This window comes from Lepisosteus platostomus, chromosome 5 (genome assembly GCF_059453375.1).
Source record: "Lepisosteus platostomus isolate fLepPlt1 chromosome 5, fLepPlt1.hap1, whole genome shotgun sequence".
Taxonomy (NCBI): domain Eukaryota; kingdom Metazoa; phylum Chordata; class Actinopteri; order Semionotiformes; family Lepisosteidae; genus Lepisosteus; species Lepisosteus platostomus.
The window spans coordinates 4,061,345-4,086,151 of NC_142615.1; the positions used below are offsets into that span (position 1 = coordinate 4,061,345).

The 24,807-nt window shown below is 60.2% G+C and overlaps 1 protein-coding gene across 5 annotated transcripts in view; it reads left to right on the forward strand.

Moving 5' to 3' along the window:
- abcf1 (ATP binding cassette subfamily F member 1) overlaps positions 1 to 24,807 on the forward strand; it is a 43,170-nt gene that overhangs the window by 9,795 nt on the left and 8,568 nt on the right. For 2 of the 5 annotated variants that reach the window (XM_088631271.1, XM_088631272.1), the window contains exons 8-20: positions 2,425 to 2,520; positions 2,909 to 3,010; positions 3,712 to 3,789; positions 3,897 to 3,998; positions 4,560 to 4,682; positions 6,456 to 6,556; positions 7,789 to 7,874; positions 8,596 to 8,735; positions 12,330 to 12,478; positions 12,594 to 12,677; positions 13,199 to 13,323; positions 14,008 to 14,120; positions 22,409 to 24,165. In XM_088631271.1, the coding sequence (XP_088487397.1) occupies positions 2,425 to 2,520; positions 2,909 to 3,010; positions 3,712 to 3,789; positions 3,897 to 3,998; positions 4,560 to 4,682; positions 6,456 to 6,556; positions 7,789 to 7,874; positions 8,596 to 8,735; positions 12,330 to 12,478; positions 12,594 to 12,677; positions 13,199 to 13,323; positions 14,008 to 14,120; positions 22,409 to 24,037 (2,928 nt within the window). In that variant the 3' untranslated portion in view covers positions 24,038 to 24,165. Of the gene's footprint in view, positions 1 to 2,424; positions 2,521 to 2,908; positions 3,011 to 3,711; positions 3,790 to 3,896; positions 3,999 to 4,559; positions 4,683 to 6,455; positions 6,557 to 7,788; positions 7,875 to 8,595; positions 8,736 to 12,329; positions 12,479 to 12,593; positions 12,678 to 13,198; positions 13,324 to 14,007; positions 14,121 to 22,408; positions 24,167 to 24,807 lie in introns of those variants that run through there. The other 3 variants (XM_088631273.1, XM_088631276.1, XM_088631274.1) reach the window with 3 other exon arrangements.

The window sequence follows — 24,807 nt, forward strand, 5'->3', positions numbered from 1 at the left end:
GGGTCAGTCTGGACGCGGGTCCGAGCGGCAGCAGTGGGTCAGTCTGGACGCGGGTCCGAGCAGCAGCAGTGGGTCAGTCTGGACGCGGGTCAGTGGGTCAGTCTGGACGCGGGTCAGTGGGTCAGTCTGGACGCGGGTCCGAGCAGCAGCAGTGGGTCAGTCTGGACGCGGGTCAGTGGGTCAGTCTGGACGCGGGTCCGAGCAGCAGCAGTGGGTCAGTCTGGACGCGGGTCAGTGGGTCAGTCTGGACGCGGGTCAGAGCAGCAGCAGTGGGTCAGTCTGGACGCGGGTCAGTGGGTCAGTCTGGACGCGGGTCAGAGCAGCAGCAGTGGGTCAGTCTGGACGCGGGTCAGAGCAGCAGCAGTGGGTCAGTCTGGACGCGGGTCCGAGCGGCAGCAGTGGGTCAGTCTGGACGCGGGTCCGAGCAGCAGCAGTGGGTCAGTCTGGACGCGGGTCAGTGGGTCAGTCTGGACGCGGGTCCGAGCAGCAGCAGTGGGTCAGTCTGGACGCGGGTCAGTGGGTCAGTCTGGACGCGGGTCCGAGCGGCAGCAGTGGGTCAGTCTGGACGCGGGTCAGTGGGTCAGTCTGGACGCGGGTCCGAGCGGCAGCAGTGGGTCAGTCTGGACGCGGGTCAGAGCAGCAGCAGTGGGTCAGTCTGGACGCGGGTCCGAGGAGCAGTAGGTCAGTCTGGACGCGGGTCAGTGGGTCAGTCTGGACGCGGGTCAGTGGGTCAGTCTGGACGCGGGTCAGAGCAGCAGCAGTGGGTCAGTCTGGACGCGGGTCCGAGCAGCAGCAGTGGGTCAGTCTGGACGCGGGTCAGTGGGTCAGTCTGGACGCGGGTCCGAGGAGCAGTAGGTCAGTCTGGACGCGGGTCAGTGGGTCAGTCTGGACGCGGGTCAGTGGGTCAGTCTGGACGCGGGTCAGAGCAGCAGCAGTGGGTCAGTCCGGACGCGGGTCAGTGGGTCAGTCTGGACGCGGGTCAGAGCAGCAGTGGGTCAGTCTGGACGCGGGTCCGAGCAGCAGCAGTGGGTCAGTCTGGACGCGGGTCAGAGCAGCAGCAGTGGGTCAGTCTGGACGCGGGTCAGTGGGTCAGTCTGGACGCGGGTCAGAGCAGCAGCAGTGGGTCAGTCCGGACGCGGGTCAGTGGGTCAGTCTGGACGCGGGTCAGAGCAGCAGTGGGTCAGTCTGGACGCGGGTCCGAGCAGCAGCAGTGGGTCAGTCTGGACGCGGGTCAGAGCAGCAGTGGGTCAGTCTGGACGCGGGTCCGAGCAGCAGCAGTGGGTCAGTCTGGACGCGGGTCAGTGGGTCAGTCTGGACGCGGGTCAGAGCAGCAGCAGTGGGTCAGTCTGGACGCGGGTCAGTGGGTCAGTCTGGACGCGGGTCAGAGCAGCAGCAGTGGGTCAGTCTGGACGCGGGTCAGAGCAGCAGCAGTGGGTCAGTCTGGACGCGGGTCCGAGCGGCAGCAGTGGGTCAGTCTGGACGCGGGTCCGAGCAGCAGCAGTGGGTCAGTCTGGACGCGGGTCAGTGGGTCAGTCTGGACGCGGGTCCGAGCAGCAGCAGTGGGTCAGTCTGGACGCGGGTCAGTGGGTCAGTCTGGACGCGGGTCCGAGCGGCAGCAGTGGGTCAGTCTGGACGCGGGTCAGTGGGTCAGTCTGGACGCGGGTCCGAGCGGCAGCAGTGGGTCAGTCTGGACGCGGGTCAGAGCAGCAGCAGTGGGTCAGTCTGGACGCGGGTCCGAGGAGCAGTAGGTCAGTCTGGACGCGGGTCAGTGGGTCAGTCTGGACGCGGGTCAGTGGGTCAGTCTGGACGCGGGTCAGAGCAGCAGCAGTGGGTCAGTCTGGACGCGGGTCCGAGCAGCAGCAGTGGGTCAGTCTGGACGCGGGTCAGTGGGTCAGTCTGGACGCGGGTCCGAGGAGCAGTAGGTCAGTCTGGACGCGGGTCAGTGGGTCAGTCTGGACGCGGGTCAGAGCAGCAGCAGTGGGTCAGTCCGGACGCGGGTCAGTGGGTCAGTCTGGACGCGGGTCAGAGCAGCAGTGGGTCAGTCTGGACGCGGGTCCGAGCAGCAGCAGTGGGTCAGTCTGGACGCGGGTCAGAGCAGCAGCAGTGGGTCAGTCTGGACGCGGGTCAGTGGGTCAGTCTGGACGCGGGTCAGAGCAGCAGCAGTGGGTCAGTCCGGACGCGGGTCAGTGGGTCAGTCTGGACGCGGGTCAGAGCAGCAGTGGGTCAGTCTGGACGCGGGTCCGAGCAGCAGCAGTGGGTCAGTCTGGACGCGGGTCAGAGCAGCAGTGGGTCAGTCTGGACGCGGGTCCGAGCAGCAGCAGTGGGTCAGTCTGGACGCGGGTCCGAGGAGCAGTGGGTCAGTCTGGACGCCAGCGCAGACGCTCAGGGGTGTACAGAGGTCGCTCATTGGTCTCCGGCCGACAGGAGGCGTCGGAGGACGAAGAGGAGAAGAAAGATGAGGACAAGAGGAGGAAGAGGACGGGGAAGAAGGGCGATCAGCCGGCGGGGAAGACGCCGAAGGTGAGGGGCAGAGTCGGGGGGCCCTGGCGGTGATTGGGGAGCTGGCGGGGGGGGGGGGGGGGTCCGGGACAGGGGAGTCACGGGTGTCTTGGTAGAGGGGGGGCCCTGCAGGGCCCCTGAGGTCAGAGTTCGGGACACGTCACTCTCCCGCTGTGGGGGTACGAGGTGGGCATAGGGGGGCACCGCAGCGACTCCGGGCCTGTGTCGAACCTGGAGCGCAGCGGGGAGCCGGCCGGTGATTCACGGACTGCACTGGCCTGCCGGGGTGCCAGGGGTCACGACCCCGGTGTCGGGGGTGGAGGGGGGTGGGGGTGGTGACCCCTGCGTCTCACACACTCACTCTCACACTCTCTCACCCTTGCTCTTCGAAACGCTGTCCTTCCCTCAGCCTGCATCGGAGGAAGAGGAGAAAGACGCCAAGGAGGAGGAGGACAAGATGAAGAAGAAAGGAGGGAAGAGGGGTGACAAAGGGGCAGGGAAGCAGCAGAAGGTGAGTGTTCCCCACCCCCGCCCCTCTCTGTGTACAGGAGAGCCCCCTGTCCTGACTGGAGGAGCTCACCCAGCTGTGTCTGGAGAGAAGCCGGGGTATCGGCTTCAACCACACGGACTGGGCGGCTTGTTCCCCACCCCCACCACCCTCTGTGTACAGAAGAGCCCCCTGTCCTGACTGGAGGAGCTCACCCAGCTGTGTCTGGAGAGAAGCCAGGGTATCGGCTTTGTTCCACACCCCTACCACCCTCTGTGTACAGAAGAGCCTCCTGTCCTGACTGGAGGAGCTCACCCAGCTGTGTCTGGAGAGAAGCCAGGGTATCGGCTTCAACCACAGGGCTGGGCGGCTTGTTCCCCACCCCCACCACCCTCTGTGTACAGAAGAGCCTCCTGTCCTGACTGGAGGAGCTCACCCAGCTGTGTCTGGAGAGAAGCCAGGGTATCGGCTTCAACCACAGGGGCTGGGCGGCTTGTTCCCCACCCCCACCACCCTCTGTGTACAGTAGAGCCTCCTGTCCTGACTGGAGGAGCTCACCCAGCTGTGTCTGGAGAGAAGCCAGGGTATCGGCTTCAACCACAGGGGCTGGGCAGCTTGTTCCCCACCCCCACCACCCTCTGTGTACAGAAGCGCCTGACTGCCCTGGTACCTCTGGTGTCCAGATCCGCTCCCTGAGTGGCCACGGCCATCTTTTCTTTTTCCAGAGGGGGAAGCCGGCCCGCAGTGAGGACGAGGAAGATGAGGACGAAGACCCGAGGAGCGACGAAGAGGGCGGAGGACAGGTATGCCCCCTGCCGCGGCCTCGTGCGTAGCGGCGCTCCCGGAGCGCGCAGTCCGTCGTGCGCGGGCGTGACTCAACCCCCCCCCCCTCCCCGCCTCTGTGCCTCAGGGGGAGGAAGGCGGCGAGGATGAGGAGGACCAGGGCAAGGCGAAGGACGACGGCCCCTACGCCAACCTCAGCAAAAAGGAGAAGAAGAAAATGAAGAAGCAGGTGAGACCACACGTCTGTCTGTCTGTCTGTCTGTCTGTCTGTCTGTCTGTCTGTCCGTCCATTGGGGTGCCTGTCCGCCCGTCAATTGGGGTGTCTGTCTGTCTGTCTGTCCATTGGGGGGGGTGCCTGTCTGTCTGTCCAGTGGGGTGCCTGTCTGTCCATTGGGGTCCCCGTCTGTCTCTCTGTCCATTGGGGTGTCTGTCTGTCTGTCTGTCTGTCTGTCTGTCTGTCTGTCTGTCTGTCTGTTGGGGGGGGTTTCTGTCCATCTGTCCATTGGGGGGGGGGATGTCTGTCTGTCCATTGGGGTTTCTGTCCATCTGTCCATTGGGGGGGGGGTGTCTGTCTGTCCATTGGGGGGGGGTGTCTGTCTGCCTGTCTGTCTGTCCATTGAGGTGTCTCTCTGCCTGTCTGTCTGTCCATTGAGGTGTCTCTCTGCCCGTCTGTCTGTCCACTGGGGTGTCTGTCTGTCCATTGGGGGGATGTTTGTCTGCCCGTCCGTCTGTCCACTGGGGTGTCTCTCTGCCCTTCTGCCTGACGGTGTGTCTCTCCCCCTCCTGGCAGCTGGAGTACGAGAAGCAGGTGGCGTCTATGAAGGCCCAGAGCGCAGCGGAAGGGGATTTCTCTGTGTCTCAGGCCGAGATGTCCTCCAGACAGGCCATGCTGGAGAACGCCTCCGACATCAAGGTGAGACTGGGGGCACAGAACTGGGGGCTCACTGTCTGTTCCTCAGGCTGGGACAGGAGGTCACACACTGTATTATTATTATTGAGAGACAGGCTCACTGTCTGTTCCTCAGGCTGGGACAGGAGATCACACACTGTACTATTATTACTGGGAGATGGGCTCACTGTCTGATCCTCAGGCTGGGACAGGAAATCACACACTGTATTATTATTATTGAGAGACGGGCTCACTGTCTGTTCCTCGGGCTGGGACAGGAGGTCACACACTGTATTATTATTATTGAGAGACAGGCTCACTGTCTGTTCCTCAGGCTGGGACAGGAGGTCACACACTGGATTATTATTATTGAGAGACAGGCTCACTGTCTGTTCCTCAGGCTGGGACAGGAGATCACACACTGTATTATTATTATTGAGAGACGGGCTCACTGTCTGTTCCTCAGGCTGGGACAGGAGATCACACACTGGATTATTATTATTATTGAGAGACAGGCTCACTGCCTGTTCCTCGGGCTGGGACAGGAGATCACACACTGTATTATTATTATTATTATTATTGAGAGACAGGCTCACTGTCTGTTCCTCAGGCTGGGACAGGAGATCACACACTGTATTAGTATTATTGAGAGACAGGCTCACTGTCTGTTCCTCAGGCTGGGACAGGAGATCACACACTGTATTATTATTATTATTGAGAGACGGGCTCACTGTCTGTTCCTCAGGCTGGGACAGGAGATCACACACTTTATTATTATTTTTGAGAGACAGGCTCACTGTCTGTTCCTCAGGCTGGGACAGGAGGTCACACACTGTATTATTATTATTGAGAGACGGGCTCACTGTCTGTTCCTCGGGCTGGGACAGGAGATCACACACTGTATTATTATTATTGAGAGACAGGCTCACTGTCTGTTCCTCAGGCTGGGACAGGAGGTCACACACTGTATTATTATTATTGAGAGACAGGCTCACTGTCTGTTCCTCAGGCTGGGACAGGAGATCACACACTGTATTATTATTATTGAGAGACAGGCTCACTGTCTGTTCCTCAGGCTGGGACAGGAGGTCACACACTGGATTATTATTATTGAGAGACGGGCTCACTGTCTGTTCCTCAGGCTGGGACAGGAGGTCACACACTGGATTATTATTATTGAGAGACGGGCTCACTGTCTGTTCCTCAGGCTGGGACAGGAGATCACACACTGTATTATTATTATTATTGAGAGACAGGCTCACTGTCTGATCCTCAGGCTGGGACAGGAGGTCACACACTGTATTATTATTATTGAGAGACAGGCTCACTGTCTGTTCCTCAGGCTGGGACAGGAGATCACACACTGTATTATTATTATTGAGAGACAGGCTCACTGTCTGTTCCTCAGGCTGGGACAGGAGGTCACACACTGGATTATTATTATTATTGAGAGACAGGCTCACTGTCTGTTCCTCAGGCTGGGACAGGAGATCACACACTGTATTATTATTATTATTGAGAGACAGGCTCACTGTCTGTTCCTCAGGCTGGGACAGGAGATCACACACTGTATTCTTATTATTATTGAGAGACAGGCTCACTGTCTGTTCCTCAGGCTGGGACAGGAGATCACACACTGTATTATTATTATTGAGAGACAGGCTCCCTGTTCCTCAGGCTGGGACAGGAGGTCACACACTGGATTACTGGGGGTCGTGGGGTCTGTGCTAACTCTCTCTCTCTCTCTCTCTCTCTCTCTCTCTCTCTCTCTCTCTCTCTCTCTCTCTCTCTCTGCAGCTGGAGCGCTTCAGTATCTCGGCTCACGGGAAGGAGCTCTTCGTCAACGCCGATCTGCTGATCGTGGCCGGGAGGCGCTACGGTCTGGTGGGACCCAACGGGTAAGTCTGAGACTCCCACAGCCCGGAGGGCACAGGGTCCCAGTCCGGGGAGAGATTCCCACAGCCCGGAGGGCACGGGGTCCCAGTCGGGGGAGAGATTCCCACAGCCCGGAGGGCACAGGGTCCCAGTCCGGGGGAGAGATTCCCACAGCCCGGAGGGCACAGGGTCCCAGTCCGGGGGAGAGATTCCCACAGCCCGGCGGGCACAGGGTCCCAGTCCGGGGAGAGATTCCCACAGCCCGGAGGGCACAGGGTCCCAGTCCGGGGGAGAGACTCCCACAGCCCGGAGGGCACAGGGTCCCAGTCCGGGGAGAGACTCCCACAGCCCGGAGGGCACTGGATCCCAGTCCGGGGAGAGACTCCCACAGCCCGGAGGGCACTGGATCCCAGTCCGGGGAGAGACTCCCACAGCCCGGAGGGCACTGGATCCCAGTCCGGGGAGAGATTCCCACAGCCCGGAGGGCACAGGGTCCCAGTCCGGGGAGAGACTCCCACAGCCCGGAGGGCACTGGATCCCAGTCCGGGGAGAGATTCCCACAGCCCGGAGGGCACTGGATCCCAGTCCGGGGAGAGATTCCCACAGCCCGGAGGGCACTGGATCCCAGTCCGGGGAGAGACTCCCACAGCCCGGAGGGCACAGGGTCCCAGTCCGGGGGAGAGATTCCCACAGCCCGGAGGGCACAGGGTCCCAGTCCGGGGAGAGATTCCCACAGCCCGGAGGGCACAGGGTCCCAGTCCGGGGAGAGATTCCCACAGCCCGGAGGGCACAGGGTCCCAGTCCGGGGAGAGATTCCCACAGCCCGGAGGGCACAGGGTCCCAGTCCGGGGAGAGACTCCCACAGCCCGGAGGGCACTGGATCCCAGTCCGGGGAGAGACTCCCACAGCCCGGAGGGCACTGGATCCCAGTCCGGGGAGAGATTCCCACAGCCCGGAGGGCACAGGGTCCCAGTCCGGGGAGAGACTCCCACAGCCCGGAGGGCACAGGGTCCCAGTCCGGGGGAGAGATTCCCACAGCCCGGAGGGCACAGGGTCCCAGTCCGGGGAGAGATTCCCACAGCCCGGAGGGCACAGGGTCCCAGTCCGGGGGAGAGATTCCCACAGCCCGGAGGGCACAGGGTCCCAGTCCGGGGGAGAGATTCCCACAGCCCGGAGGGCACAGGGTCCCAGTCCGGGGGAGAGATTCCCACAGCCCGGAAAGCACAGCCAGTATCCCTCTCTCTCTCTCGCTCAGGAAAGGGAAGACGACGCTGCTGAAGCACATCGCCAACAGGGCGCTGAACATCCCGCCCAACATCGACGTGCTGCTCTGTGAGCAAGGTCTGTCCGTCTCCCTCCCCCCACCTCTCTCAGTGTAGTGTTCATGTCCTGGAGTGTCCAGTCAGTGTGTCTGTATGAACCCCTCTCTCTCTCAGTGCAGTGTTCATGTCCTGGAGTGTCCAGTCAGGGTGTCTGTATGAACCCCTCTCTCTCTCAGTGCAGTGTTCATGTCCTGGAGTGTCCAGTCAGGGTGTCTGTATGAACCCCTCTCTCTCTCAGTGCAGTGTTCATGTCCTGGAGTGTCCAGTCAGTGTGTCTGTATGAACCCCTCTCTCTCTCAGTGCAGTGTTCATGTCCTGGAGTGTCCAGTCAGGGTGTCTGTATGAACCCCTCTCTCTCTCAGTGCAGTGTTCATGTACTGGAGTGTCCAGTCAGTGTGTCTGTGTGAACCCCTCTCTCTCTCTCAGTGCAGTGTTCATGTACTGGAGTGTCCAGTCAGTGTGTCTGTATGAACCCCCCTCTCTCTCTCAGTGCAGTGTTCATGTACTGGAGTGTCCAGTCAGTGTGTCTGTGTGAACCCCTCTCTCTCTCAGTGCAGTGTTCATGTCCTGGAGTGTCCAGTCAGTGTGTCTGTATGAACCCCTCTCTCTCTCAGTGCAGTGTTCATGTACTGGAGTGTCCAGTCAGTGTGTCTGTATGAACCCCTCTCTCTCTCAGTGCAGTGTTCATGTCCTGGAGTGTCCAGTCAGGGTGTCTGTGTGAACCCCTCTCTCTCTCTCAGAGGTGATTGCTGACGACACCCCTGCAGTCCAGGCGGTGCTGAAGGCCGACACCAGGAGGATCAAGCTGCTGGAGGAGGAGAGACAGCTGCAGGCCCTGCTGGAGAGGGGGGAGGACTCGGCCGCCGAGCGATTGGAGAAGGTCTGGGGGGGCTGGGGGGGCGGGGATCACCTCTGATCTGAACCTCACAGTGCCTTCTCTCTTACCAAAATCCCAAACACACGTTGGAAATCTCCCTCTCCCATACAGGGCAAAAGCTCAATCCCCATCATTTCTGTCCCTTTATCTCATTCTGTTGATGCATCGTTTTGCACATAACCTGTTACCTTTTTGTTGTTTTGCACACTTTCTGTTGTTGGTTGTTTTGCACACTTTCTGTGGTTGGTTGTTTTGCACACTTTCTGTGGTTGGTTGTTTTGCACACTTTCTGTGGTTGGTTGTTTTGCACACTTTCTGTGGTTGGTTGTTTTGCACACTTTCTGTGGTTGGTTGTTTTGCACACTTTCTGTTGTTGGTTGTTTTGCACACTTTCTGTTGTTGGTTGTTTTGCACACTTTCTGTGTTTGGTTGTTTTGCACACTTTCTGTGTTTGGTTGTTTTGCACACTTTCTGTGTTTGGTTGTTTTGCACACTTTCTGTTGTTGGTTGTTTTGCACACTTTCTGTTGTTGGTTGTTTTGCACACTTTCTGTGTTTGGTTGTTTTGCACACTTTCTGTGTTTGGTTGTTTTGCACACTTTCTGTTGTTGGTTGTTTTGCACACTTTCTGTTGTTGGTTGTTTTGCACACTTTCTGTGTTTGGTTGTTTTGCACACTTTCTGTGTTTGGTTGTTTTGCACACTTTCTGTGTTTGGTTGTTTTGCACACTTTCTGTTGTTGGTTGTTTTGCACACTTTCTGTTGTTGGTTGTTTTGCACACTTTCTGTGTTTGGTTGTTTTGCACACTTTCTGTGTTTGGTTGTTTTGCACACTTTCTGTGGTTGGTTGTTTTGCACACTTTCTGTGGTTGGTTGTTTTGCACACTTTCTGTGGTTGGTTGTTTTGCACACTTTCTGTGGTTGGTTGTTTTGCACACTTTCTGTGGTTGGTTGTTTTGCACACTTTCTGTGGTTGGTTGTTTTGCACACTTTCTGTGGTTGGTTGTTTTGCACACTTTCTGTGGTTGGTTGTTTTGCACACTTTCTGTGGTTGGTTGTTTTGCACACTTTCTGTGGTTGGTTGTTTTGCACACTTTCTGTGGTTGGTTGTTTTGCACACTTTCTGTGGTTGGTTGTTTTGCACACTTTCTGTGGTTGGTTGTTTTGCACACTTTCTGTGGTTGGTTGTTTTGCACACTTTCTGTGGTTGGTTGTTTTGCACACTTTCTGTGGTTGGTTGTTTTGCACACTTTCTGTGGTTGGTTGTTTTGCACACTTTCTGTTGTTGGTTGTTTTGCACACTTTCTGTGTTTGGTTGTTTTGCACACTTTCTGTGTTTGGTTGTTTTGCACACTTTCTGTTGTTGGTTGTTTTGCACACTTTCTGTTGTTGGTTGTTTTGCACACTTTCTGTTGTTGGTTGTTTTGCACACTTTCTGTGTTTGGTTGTTTTGCACACTTTCTGTTGTTGGTTGTTTTGCACACTTTCTGTGGTTGGTTGTTTTGCACACTTTCTGTGGTTGGTTGTTTTGCACACTTTCTGTGGTTGGTTGTTTTGCACACTTTCTGTGGTTGGTTGTTTTGCACACTTTCTGTGGTTGGTTGTTTTGCACACTTTCTGTGGTTGGTTGTTTTGCACACTTTCTGTGGTTGGTTGTTTTGCACACTTTCTGTGGTTGGTTGTTTTGCACACTTTCTGTGGTTGGTTGTTTTGCACACTTTCTGTGGTTGGTTGTTTTGCACACTTTCTGTGGTTGGTTGTTTTGCACACTTTCTGTGGTTGGTTGTTTTGCACGTCGTTTGTTGTCTTTGTCTTTCTTTTGCTACACAATTGTGTTGTTGTTGTTGTTGTTTCTCTTTGTACTAAACTTGATCGGGGAGGGGGGCGGGCGGGGATGAGCCGATGAGGCAGAGAGGGTACAGTGGCTGGGGACACCCGGGGGACCGGGCAGGGCAGAGGGGGGTGACTGGGGTTCTGATCTCGCCCCCCCAACGCTGTGGGCCTCTGTGTCCCCCCCGCTCAGCCTGTGTGTGTGTGTGTGTGTCAGTGTGTGAGGCAGTGTTGTGTATCTTGTGCTCTTGCAGTGCTGTCCTGATGCTGCTCAGTGTTGGTGTGGCTCAGGTCGGTGAGCCTCAGGACCAGCTGGCTCAGGGGGCTCTGTTTTGGGCTCAGATCTTGTGTGTCAGTGTGTCAGTGTGTCAGTGTGTCAGTGTGTCAGTGTGTCAGTGTTGTGTATCTTGTGCTCTTGCAGTGCTGTCCTGATGCTGCTCAGTGTTGGTGTGGCTCAGGTCGGTGAGCCTCAGGACCAGCTGGCTCAGGGGGCTCTGTTTTGGGCTCAGATCTTGTGTGTCAGTGTGTCAGTGTGTCAGTGTGTCAGTGTGTCAGTGTGTCAGTGTGTCAGTGTTGTGTATCTTGTGCTCTTGCAGTGCTGTCCTGATGCTGCTCAGTGTTGGTGTGGCTCAGGTCGGTGAGCCTCAGGACCAGCTGGCTCAGGGGGCTCTGTTTTGGGCTCAGATCTTGTGTGTCAGTGTGTCAGTGTGTCAGTGTGTCAGTGTGTCAGTGTGTCAGTGTGTCAGTGTGTCAGTGTGTCAGTGTTGTGTATCTTGTGCTCTTGCAGTGCTGTCCTGATGCTGCTCAGTGTTGGTGTGGCTCAGGTCGGTGAGCCTCAGGACCAGCTGGCTCAGGGGGCTCTGTTTTGGGCTCAGATCTTGTGTGTCAGTGTGTCAGTGTGTCAGTGTGTCAGTGTGTCAGTGTGTCAGTGTGTCAGTGTTGTGTATCTTGTGCTCTTGCAGTGCTGTCCTGATGCTGCTCAGTGTTGGTGTGGCTCAGGTCGGTGAGCCTCAGGACCAGCTGGCTCAGGGGGCTCTGTTTTGGGCTCAGATCTTGTGTGTCAGTGTGTCAGTGTGTCAGTGTGTCAGTGTTGTGTATCTTGTGCTCTTGCAGTGCTGTCCTGATGCTGCTCAGTGTTGGTGTGGCTCAGGTCGGTGAGCCTCAGGACCAGCTGGCTCAGGGGGCTCTGTTTTGGGCTCAGATCTTGTGTGTCAGTGTGTCAGTGTGTCAGTGTGTCAGTGTGTCAGTGTGTCAGTGTGTCAGTGTGTCAGTGTTGTGTATCTTGTGCTCTTGCAGTGCTGTCCTGATGCTGCTCAGTGTTGGTGTGGCTCAGGTCGGTGAGCCTCAGGACCAGCTGGCTCAGGGGGCTCTGTTTTGGGCTCAGATCTTGTGTCGGTGTGTCGGTGTGTCGGTGTGTCGGTGTGTCGGTGTGTCGGTGTGTCGGTGTGTCGGTGTGTCGGTGTGTGAGGCAGTGTGTGTGTGAGGCAGTGTTGTGTGTCTTGTGCTCTTGCAGTGCTGTCCTGATGCTGGTTAGTGTCGGTGTGTCAGTGTTGCGTGTTTTCTGACTCTCTCCTCCCTCTCCCCTCCCTCTCCCCTCCCTCTCCCCTCCCTCTCCCCTCCCTCTCCCCTCCCTCTCTCCTCTCCTCTCCTCTCCTCTCCTCTCTCTCCTCTCTCTCCTCTCTCTCCTCTCCCTCCTCTCTCTCTCTTCTCTCTCCTCTCTCCTCTCTCTCCTCTCTCTCCTCTCTCTCCTCTCTCTCCTCTCTCTCCAGGTGTACGAGGAGCTGCGGATCATCGGGGCGGCGGCGGCTGAGGCCAAGGCCCGGCGGATCCTAGCCGGGCTCAGCTTCACCCCCGAGATGCAGAACCGGCCCACTAAGAAGTTCTCGGGGGGCTGGAGGATGAGGGTGTCGCTGGCCAGGTGAGGGGGGGGGACCCCAGAACCCTGAGTCTGTCCCAGTCCAGTGCTACAGCCGGGCCGCAGGTCCCGGCGCCCAGAACCTCGGTCCTGACCGGTCCGCCCCGTGTCCTTCCAGGGCCCTGTTCATGGAGCCCACCCTGCTGATGCTGGACGAGCCCACCAACCACCTGGACCTGAACGCCGTCATCTGGCTCAACAAGTGAGTGAGTTCCCGCGGTCCTGGAGCCCGCCACAAGGGGGCGCCGCGGCGCAGGCAGTCTGGGCTGAAACTGGGCAAAGGAGGAGGGGGAGGCTGGATGGGCTCCTCCAGTCAGGACAGGGGGCTCTACTGTACACAGAGGGGGGCGGGGGTGGGGAACAAGCTGCCCAGCCCTGTGGTTGAAGCCGATACCCTGGCTTCTCTCCAGACACAGCTGGGTGAGCTCCTCCAGTCAGGACAGGAGGCTCTACTGTACACAGAGGGGGGTGGGGGTGGGGAACAAGCTGCCCAGCCCTGTGGTTGAAGCCGATACCCTGGCTTCTCTCCAGACACAGCTGGGTGAGCTCCTCCAGTCAGGACAGGGGGCTCTACTGTACACAGAGGGTGGTGGGGGAGGGGAACAAGCTGCCCAGCCGTGTGGTTGAAGCCGATACCCCGGCTCCTCTCCAGACACTCGCCGACGCCTCTCGATCTTGGTCGATGGGTTGGCTTCAGTCACGCCCTGGTCTTGTCCCCCTCAGCTACCTGCAGTCCTGGAAGAAGACCCTGCTGATCGTCTCCCACGACCAGGGCTTCCTGGACGACGTCTGTACCGACATCATCCACCTGGACAACCAGAAGCTCTACTACTACCGGGGCAACTACTGTGAGTACCCCCACCCCTCCCCCCCACCGTCGCAGGGTCCCCGAGTGGCCAGGTCCCCGGGTCACTGGGACCCCGAGTCACTGAGACCCCCGAATCCCCGGGTCACTGGGACCCCGAGTCACTGAGACCCCCGAATCCCCGGGTCCCCAGGTCACTGAGACCCCTGAATCCCCGGGTCACTGGGACCCCGAGTCACTGAGACCCCCGAATCCCCGGGTCACTGGGACCACGAGTCACTGAGACCCCCGAATCACCAGGTCCCCGAGTCACTGGGACCCCCGAGTGACGGGTCCCCAGGGCTGTAGGACCCCCGAGTCACTGAGACCCCCGAGTCACTGAGACCCCCGAATCTCGAGGTCCCCAGGTCACTGGGACCCCCGAATCCCCGGGTCACTGGGACCCCCGAGCGTCCGGGTCCCCAAGGCTGTAGGACCCCCGAGTCACTGGGACCCCCGAGTCACTGGGAGCCCTGAGTGACAGGTCCCCAGGGGCTGTAGGACCCCCGAGTCACTGGGACCCCCGAGTCACTGGGAGCCCTGAGTGACGTGTCCCCAGGGCTGTAGGACCCCCGAGTCACTGAAACCCGCGAGTGTCCGGGTCCCCAGGGGCTGTAGGACCCCGGGTCGCTGGGATGTCCTTTTGTGCCTGACCCCCTGACCCCTGACCCCGTGTCTCGGCCCGCAGTGACCTTCAAGAAGATGTACGTGCAGAAGCAGAAGGAGCTGCAGAAGCAGTACGACAAGCAGGAGAAGAAGCTCAAGGACCTGAAGGCTGGGGGCAAGTCCACCAAGCAGGCGGTGAGGCTCAGGACACCCCGAGAGTCAGGACACCCCCCACACACACACACACACACCTGGCTCAGGACACCCCGAGAGTCAGGACACCCCACACACACACACACACCTGGCTCAGGACACCCCGAGAGTCAGGACACCCCACACACACACACACACCTGGCTCAGGACACCCCGAGAGTCAGGACACCCCCCACACACACACACACCTGGCTCAGGACACCCCGAGAGTCAGGACACCCCCACACACACACACACACACACCTGGCTCAGGACACCCCGAGAGTCAGGACACCCCCACACACACACACACACACACCTGGCTCAGGACACCCCGAGAGTCAGGACACCCCACACACACACACACACCTGGCTCAGGACACCCCGAGAGTCAGGACACCCCCCACACACACACACACACACACACACACACACACACACACACACACACACCTGGCTCAGGACACCCCGAGAGTCAGGACACCCCCACACACACACACACACACACACACACACACACACACACACACACACCTGGCTCAGGACACCCCGAGAGTCAGGACACCCCCACACACACACACACCTGGCTCAGGACACCCCACACACACACACACCTGGCTCAGGACACCCCGAGAGTCAGGACACCCCACACACACACACACACCTGGCTCAGGACACCCCGAGAGTCAGGACACCCCACACACACACACACACACCTGGCTCAGGACACCCCGAGAGTCAGGACACCCCACACACACACACACCTGGCTCAGGACACCCCGAGAGTCAGGACACCCCCACACACACACACACACACCTGGCTCAGGACACCCCGAGAGTCAGGACACCCCACACACACACACACCTGGCTCAGGACACCCCGAGAGTCAGGACACCCCACACACACACACACACACACCTGGCTCAGGACACCCCGAGAGTCAGGACACCCCACACACACACACACACACCTGGCTCAGGACACCCCGAGAGTCAGGACACCCCCACACACACACACACACACACCTGGCTCAGGACACCCCGAGAGTCAGGACACCCCACACACACACACACCTGGCTCAGGACACCCCGAGAGTCAGGACACCCCACACACACACACACACCTGGCTCAGGACACCCCGAGAGTCAGGACACCCCCACACACACACACACACCTGACTCAGGACACCCCGAGAGTCAGGACACCCCCCACACACACACACACACCTGGCTCAGGACACCCCGAGAGTCAGGACACCCCCACACACACACACACCTGGCTCAGGACACCCCGAGAGTCAGGACACCCCACACACACACACACACACACACACACCTGGCTCAGGACACCCCGAGAGTCAGGACACCCCACACACACACGCACACCTGGCTCAGGACACCCCGAGAGTCAGGACACCCCACACACACACACACACCTGGCTCAGGACACCCCGAGAGTCAGGACACCCCCACACACACACACACACACCTGGCTCAGGACACCCCGAGAGTCAGGACACCCCCACACACACACACACACACCTGGCTCAGGACACCCCGAGAGTCAGGACACCCCCCACACACACACACACCTGACTCGGGACACCCCGAGAGTCAGGACACCCCACACACACACACACACCTGGCTCAGGACACCCCGAGAGTCAGGACACCCCCACACACACACACACACACCTGACTCAGGACACCCCGAGAGTCAGGACACCCCACACACACACACACACCTGGCTTAGGACACCCCGAGAGTCAGGACACCCCACACACACACACACCTGGCTCAGGACACCCCGAGAGTCAGGACACCCCCACACACACACACACACACACACCTGGCTCAGGACACCCCGAGAGTCAGGACACCCCCACACACACACACACCTGGCTCAGGACACCCCGAGAGTCAGGACACCCCACACACACACACACACCTGGGTCAGGACACCCCGAGAGTCAGGACACCCCCCACACACACACACACCTGGCTCGGGACACCCCGAGAGTCAGGACACCCCCCACACACACGCACACCTGGGTCAGGACACCCCGAGAGTCAGGACACCCCCCACACACACGCACACCTGGCTCGGGACACCCCGAGAGTCAGGACACCCCCCACACACACACACACCTGGCTCGGGACACCCCGAGAGTCAGGACACCCCCCACACACACACACACCTGACTCGGGACACCCCGAGAGTCAGGACACCCCACACACACACACACACCTGGCTCAGGACACCCCGAGAGTCAGGACACCCCACACACACACACACACACACACCTGGCTCAGGACACCCCGAGAGTCAGGACACCCCACACACACACACACACCTGGCTCAGGACACCCCGAGAGTCAGGACACCCCACACACACACACACACCTGGCTCAGGACACCCCGAGAGTCAGGACACCCCCACACACACACACACCTGGCTCAGGACACCCCGAGAGTCAGGACACCCCCACACACACACACACCTGGCTCAGGACACCCCGAGAGTCAGGACACCCCACACACACACACACACCTGGCTCAGGACACCCCGAGAGTCAGGACACCCCCCACACACACACACACCTGGCTCAGGACACCCCGAGAGTCAGGACACCCCACACACACACACACACCTGGCTCAGGACACCCCGAGAGTCAGGACACCCCCCCCACACACACACACACCTGGCTCAGGACACCCCGAGAGTCAGGACACCCCCCACACACACACACACCTGACTCAGGACACCCCGAGAGTCAGGACACCCCCCACACACACACACACCTGGCTCAGGACACCCCGAGAGTCAGGACACCCCCCACACACACACACACACCTGGGTCAGGACACCCCGAGAGTCAGGACACCCCACACACACACACACACACCTGGCTCAGGACACCCCGAGAGTCAGGACACCCCACACACACACACACACACCTGGCTCAGGACACCCCGAGAGTCAGGACACCCCCCACACACACACACACACCTGGTTCAGGACACCCCGAGAGTCAGGACACCCCACACACACACACACACCTGGCTCAGGACACCCCGAGAGTCAGGACACCCCCCACACACACACACACCTGGCTCAGGACACCCCGAGAGTCAGGACACCCCCCACACACACACACACACACACACACACACACACACACACACACACACCTGGCTCAGGACACCCCGAGAGTCAGGACACCCCCACACACACACACACACCTGACTCAGGACACCCCGAGAGTCAGGACACCCCGAGAGTCAGGACACCCCCCACACACACACACACACACACACACACACACACACACACACACACACCTGGCTCAGGACACCCCGAGAGTCAGGACACCACACACACACACACACACACCTGGCTCAGGACACCCCGAGAGTCAGGACACCCCCCACACACACACACACACACACACACACACACACACACACACACACACACACACCTGGCTCAGGACACCCCGAGAGTCAGGACACCCCACACACACACACACCTGGCTCAGGACACCCCGAGAGTCAGGACACCCCACACACACACACACACACCTGGCTCAGGACACCCCGAGAGTCAGGACACCCCCCACACACACACACACCTGGTTCAGGACACCCCGAGAGTCAGGACACCACACACACACACACACACACCTGGCTCAGGACACCCCGAGAGTCAGGACACCCCACACACACACACACACCTGGCTCAGGACACCCCGAGAGTCAGGACACCCCACACACACACACACACCTGGCTCAGGACACCCCGAGAGTCAGGACACCCCCCACACACACACACACCTGGCTCAGGACACCCCGAGAGTCAGGACACCCCACACACACACACACCTGGCTCAGGACACCCCGAGAGTCAGGACACCCCCCACACACACACACACCTGGCTCAGGACACCCCGAGAGTCAGGACACCACACACACACACACACACACCTGGCTCAGGACACCCCGAGAGTCAGGACACCACACACACACACACACACACCTGGCTCAGGACACCCCGAGAGTCAGGACACCCCACACACACACACACACACCTGGCTCAGGACACCCCGAGAGTCAGGACACCCCACACACACACACACACACCTGGCTCAGGACACCCCGAGAGTCAGGACACCCCACACACACACACACACCTGGCTCAGGACACCCCGAGAGTCAGGACACCCCACACACACACACACACACACACCTGGCTCAGGACACCCCGAGAGTCAGGACACCCCACACACACACACACACCTGGCTCAGGACACCCCGAGAGTCAGGACACCCCCCACACACACACACACACCTGGCTCAGGACACCCCGAGAGTCAGGACACCCCCCACACACACACACACACACACACACACACACACACACCTGGCTCAGGACACCCCGAGAGTCAGGACACCCCACACACACACACACACCTGGCTCAGGACACCCCGAGAGTCAGGACACCCCCCACACACACACACACCTGGCTCGGGACACCCCGAGAGTCAGGACACCCCCACACACACACACACACCTGGGTCAGGACACCCCGAGAGTCAGGACACCCCCCACACACACACACACCTGGCTCGGGACACCCCGAGAGTCAGGACACCCCACACACACACACACACCTGGCTCGGGACACCCCGAGAGTCAGGACACCCCACACACACACACACACCTGGCTCAGGACACCCCGAGAGTCAGGACACCCCACACACACACACACACACCTGGCTCAGGACACCCCGAGAGTCAGGACACCCCCACACACACACACACACACCTGGCTCAGGACACCCCGAGAGTCAGGACACCCCCCACACACACACACACCTGACTCAGGACACCCCGAGAGTCAGGACACCCCGAGAGTCAGGACACCCCCCACACACACACACACACACACACACACACACACACACACACACCTGGCTCAGGACACCCCGAGAGTCAGGACACCACACACACACACACACACACACACCTGGCTCAGGACACCCCGAGAGTCAGGACACCCCCACACACACACACACACACACACACACACACACACACACACACACACCCCGAGAGTCAGGACACCCCACACACACACACACCTGGCTCAGGACACCCCGAGAGTCAGGACACCCCACACACACACACACACACCTGGCTCAGGACACCCCGAGAGTCAGGACACCCCCCACACACACACACACCTGGTTCAGGACACCCCGAGAGTCAGGACACCACACACACACACACACACACCTGGCTCAGGACACCCCGAGAGTCAGGACACCCCACACACACACACACACCTGGCTCAGGACACCCCGAGAGTCAGGACACCCCACACACACACACACACCTGGCTCAGGACACCCCGAGAGTCAGGACACCCCACACACACACACACACCTGGCTCAGGACACCCCGAGAGTCAGGACACCCCCCACACACACACACACCTGGCTCAGGACACCCCGAGAGTCAGGACACCCCACACACACACACACCTGGCTCAGGACACCCCGAGAGTCAGGACACCCCCCACACACACACACACCTGGCTCAGGACACCCCGAGAGTCAGGACACCACACACACACACACACACCTGGCTCAGGACACCCCGAGAGTCAGGACACCCCACACACACACACACACACCTGGCTCAGGACACCCCGAGAGTCAGGACACCCCACACACACACACACACCTGGCTCAGGACACCCCGAGAGTCAGGACACCCCACACACACACACACACCTGGCTCAGGACACCCCGAGAGTCAGGACACCCCACACACACACACACACCTGGCTCAGGACACCCCGAGAGTCAGGACACCCCACACACACACACACACCTGGCTCAGGACACCCCGAGAGTCAGGACACCCCACACACACACACACACCTGGCTCAGGACACCCCGAGAGTCAGGACACCCCCCACACACACACACACACCTGGCTCAGGACACCCCGAGAGTCAGGACACCCCCCACACACACACACACACACACACACACACACACACACACACACACACACACCTGGCTCAGGACACCCCGAGAGTCAGGACACCCCACACACACACACACACCTGGCTCAGGACACCCCGAGAGTCAGGACACCCCACACACACACACACACCTGGCTCAGGACACCCCGAGAGTCAGGACACCACACACACACACACACACCTGGCTCAGGACACCCCGAGAGTCAGGACACCACACACACACACACACACACACACACCTGGCTCAGGACACCCCGAGAGTCAGGACACCCCACACACACACACACCTGGCTCAGGACACCCCGAGAGTCAGGACACCCCACACACACACACACACCTGGCTCAGGACACCCCGAGAGTCAGGACACCCCACACACACACACACACACCTGGCTCAGGACACCCCGAGAGTCAGGACACCCCCCACACACACACACACACCTGGCTCAGGACACCCCGAGAGTCAGGACACCCCCCACACACACACACACACCTGGCTCAGGACACCCCGAGAGTCAGGACACCCCCCACACACACACACACACCTGGCTCAGTACACCCCGAGAGTCAGGACACCCCCCACACACACACACACCTGGCTCAGGACACCCCGAGAGTCAGGACACCCCCCACACACACACACACACACACACACACACACACACACACACACACACACCTGGCTCAGGACACCCCGAGAGTCAGGACACCCCCACACACACACACACACCTGACTCAGGACACCCCGAGAGTCAGGACACCCCGAGAGTCAGGACACCCCCCACACACACACACACACACACACACACACACCTGGCTCAGGACACCCCGAGAGTCAGGACACCCCCACACACACACACACACCTGAGTCAGGACACCCCGAGAGTCAGGACACCCCGAGAGTCAGGACACCCCCCACACACACACACACCTGGCTCAGGACACCCCGAGAGTCAGGACAACCCCCAACACACACACACACACACACACACACACACACACACACACACACACACCTGGCTCAGGACACCCCGAGAGTCAGGACACCCACACACACACACACACACACACACCTGGCTCAGGACACCCCGAGAGTCAGGACACCCCACACACACACACACACACACACACACACCTGGCTCAGGACACCCCGAGAGTCAGGACACCCCACACACACACACACACACACACACCTGGCTCAGGACACCCCGAGAGTCAGGACACCCCACACACACACACACACGCACACACCTGGCTCAGGACACCCCGAGAGTCAGGACACCCCCACACACACACACACACCTGGCTCGGGACACCTCGAGAGTCAGGACACCCCACACACACACACACACCTGGCTCAGGACACCCCGAGAGTCAGGACACCACACACACACACACACACCTGGCTCAGGACACCCCGAGAGTCAGGACACCCCACACACACACACACACCTGGCTCAGGACACCCCGAGAGTCAGGACACCCCACACACACACACACACCTGGCTCAGGACACCCCGAGAGTCAGGACACCCCACACACACACGCACACCTGGCTCAGGACACCCCGAGAGTCAGGACACCACACACACACACGCACACCTGGCTCAGGACACCCCGAGAGTCAGGACACCCCACACACACACGCACACCTGGCTCAGGACACCCCGAGAGTCAGGACACCCCACACACACACGCACACCTGGCTCAGGACACCCCGAGAGTCAGGACACCCCACACACACACACACACCTGGCTCAGGACACCCCGAGAGTCAGGACACCCCCCACACACACACACACACCTGGCTCAGGACACCCCGAGAGTCAGGACACCCCCCACACACACACACACACCTGGCTCAGGACACCCCGAGAGTCAGGACACCCCCCACACACACACACACACACACCTGGCTCAGGACACCCCGAGAGTCAGGACACCCCACACACACACACACACACCTGGCTCGGGACACCCCGAGAGTCAGGACACCCCACACACACACACACACACCTGGCTCAGGACACCCCGAGAGTCAGGACACCCCCCACACACACCTGGCTCAGGACACCCCGAGAGTCAGGACACCCCCCACACACACACACACACACACACACACACACACCTGGCTCAGGACACCCCGAGAGTCACTGACCCCACCCCACCCCACCCTACTTGTGGGGGGGGTGCTGTGGGCTCTGTGGGGTGTTGACGCTGGCTCCCTCCCCCCAGGAGCGGCAGGCGAAGGAGGCCCTGACGAGGAAGCAGCAGAAGGGGCGCAAGAAGAACCAGGAGGAGGAGGCGCAGGAGCCCGCCGAGCTCCTGAAGAGGCCCAAGGAGTACACCGTGAAGTTCACCTTCCCCAACCCGCCGCCCCTCAGCCCGCCCATCCTGGGCCTGCACAGTACGGTCCCACACACCGACCCCACCCCGCTGTCCCTGTCTCTCTCACACACACACACCGACCCCACCCCGCTGTCCCTGTCTCTCTCTCTCTCTCTCTCTCACACCGAGCTCCTGAAGAGGCCCAAGGAGTACACCGTGAAGTTCACCTTCCCCAACCCGCCGCCCCTCAGCCCGCCCATCCTGGGCCTGCACAGTACGGTCCCACACACCGACCCCACCCCGCTGTCCCTGTCTCTCTCACACACACACACACACACCGACCCCACCCCGCTGTCCCTGTCTCTCACACACACACCGACCCCACCCCGCTGTCCCTGTCTCTCTCTCTCATACCGAGCTCCTGAAGAGGCCCAAGGAGTACACCGTGAAGTTCACCTTCCCCAACCCGCCGCCCCTCAGCCCGCCCATCCTGGGCCTGCACAGTACGGTCCCACACACCGACCCCACCCCGCTGTCCCTGTCCCTCTCACACACACACACACCGACCCCACCCCGCTGTCCCTGTCTCTCACACACACACCGACCCCACCCCGCTGTCCCTGTCTCTCTCTCTCATACCGAGCTCCTGAAGAGGCCCAAGGAGTACACCGTGAAGTTCACCTTCCCCAACCCGCCGCCCCTCAGCCCGCCCATCCTGGGCCTGCACAGTACGGTCCCACACACCGACCCCACCCCGCTGTCCCTGTCTCTCTCACACACACACACCGACCCCACCCCGCTGTCCCTGTCTCTCTCTCTCTCTCTCTCTCACACCGAGCTCCTGAAGAGGCCCAAGGAGTACACCGTGAAGTTCACCTTCCCCAACCCGCCGCCCCTCAGCCCTCCCATCCTGGGCCTGCACAGTACGGTCCCACACACCGACCCCACCCCGCTGTCCCTGTCCCTCTCACACACACACACACCGACCCCACCCCGCTGTCCCTGTCTCTCACACACACACCGACCCCACCCCGCTGTCCCTGTCTCTCTCTCTCATACCGAGCTCCTGAAGAGGCCCAAGGAGTACACCGTGAAGTTCACCTTCCCCAACCCGCCGCCCCTCAGCCCGCCCATCCTGGGCCTGCACAGTACGGTCCCACACACCGACCCCACCCCGCTGTCCCTGTCTCTCTCACACACACACACACACACCGACCCCACCCCGCTGTCCCTGTCTCTCTCTCTCTCTCTCACACCGAGCTCCTGAAGAGGCCCAAGGAGTACACCGTGAAGTTCACCTTCCCCAACCCGCCGCCCCTCAGCCCGCCCATCCTGGGCCTGCACAGTACGGTCCCACACACCGACCCCACCCCACTGTCCCTGTCCCTCTCACACACACACACACCGACCCCACCCCACTGTCCCTGTCCCTCTCACACACACACACACCGACCCCACCCCGCTGTCCCTGTCTCTCACACACACACCGACCCCACCCCGCTGTCCCTGTCTCTCTCTCTCATACCGAGCTCCTGAAGAGGCCCAAGGAGTACACCGTGAAGTTCACCTTCCCCAACCCGCCGCCCCTCAGCCCGCCCATCCTGGGCCTGCACAGTACGGTCCCACACACCGACCCCACCCCGCTGTCCCTGTCTCTCTCACACACACACACACACACCGACCCCACCCCGCTGTCCCTGTCTCTCTCTCACACACACACACCGACCCCACCCCGCTGTCCCTGTCTCTCTCTCACACCAACCCCACCCCGCTGTCCCTGTCTCTCTCTCTCTCTCTCTCTCTCACACCGAGCTCCTGAAGAGGCCCAAGGAGTACACCGTGAAGTTCACCTTCCCCAACCCGCCGCCCCTCAGCCCGCCCATCCTGGGCCTGCACAGTACGGTCCCACACACCGACCCCACCCCGCTGTCCCTGTCTCTCTCACACACACACACACACACCGACCCCACCCCGTTGTCCCTGTCTCTCTCTCTCACACCGAGCTCCTGAAGAGGCCCAAGGAGTACACCGTGAAGTTCACCTTCCCCAACCCGCCGCCCCTCAGCCCGCCCATCCTGGGCCTGCACAGTACGGTCCCACACACCGACCCCACCCCGCTGTCGCTGTCTCTCTCTCACACACACACCGACCCCACCCCGCTGTCCCTGTCTCTCTCTCACACACACACACCGACCCCACCCCGCTGTCCCTGTCTCTCTCTCTCTCTCTCTCTCTCTCTCTCTCTCTCTCTCTCTCTCTCTCTCTCTCTCTCTCTCTCTCACACCGAGCTCCTGAAGAGGCCCAAG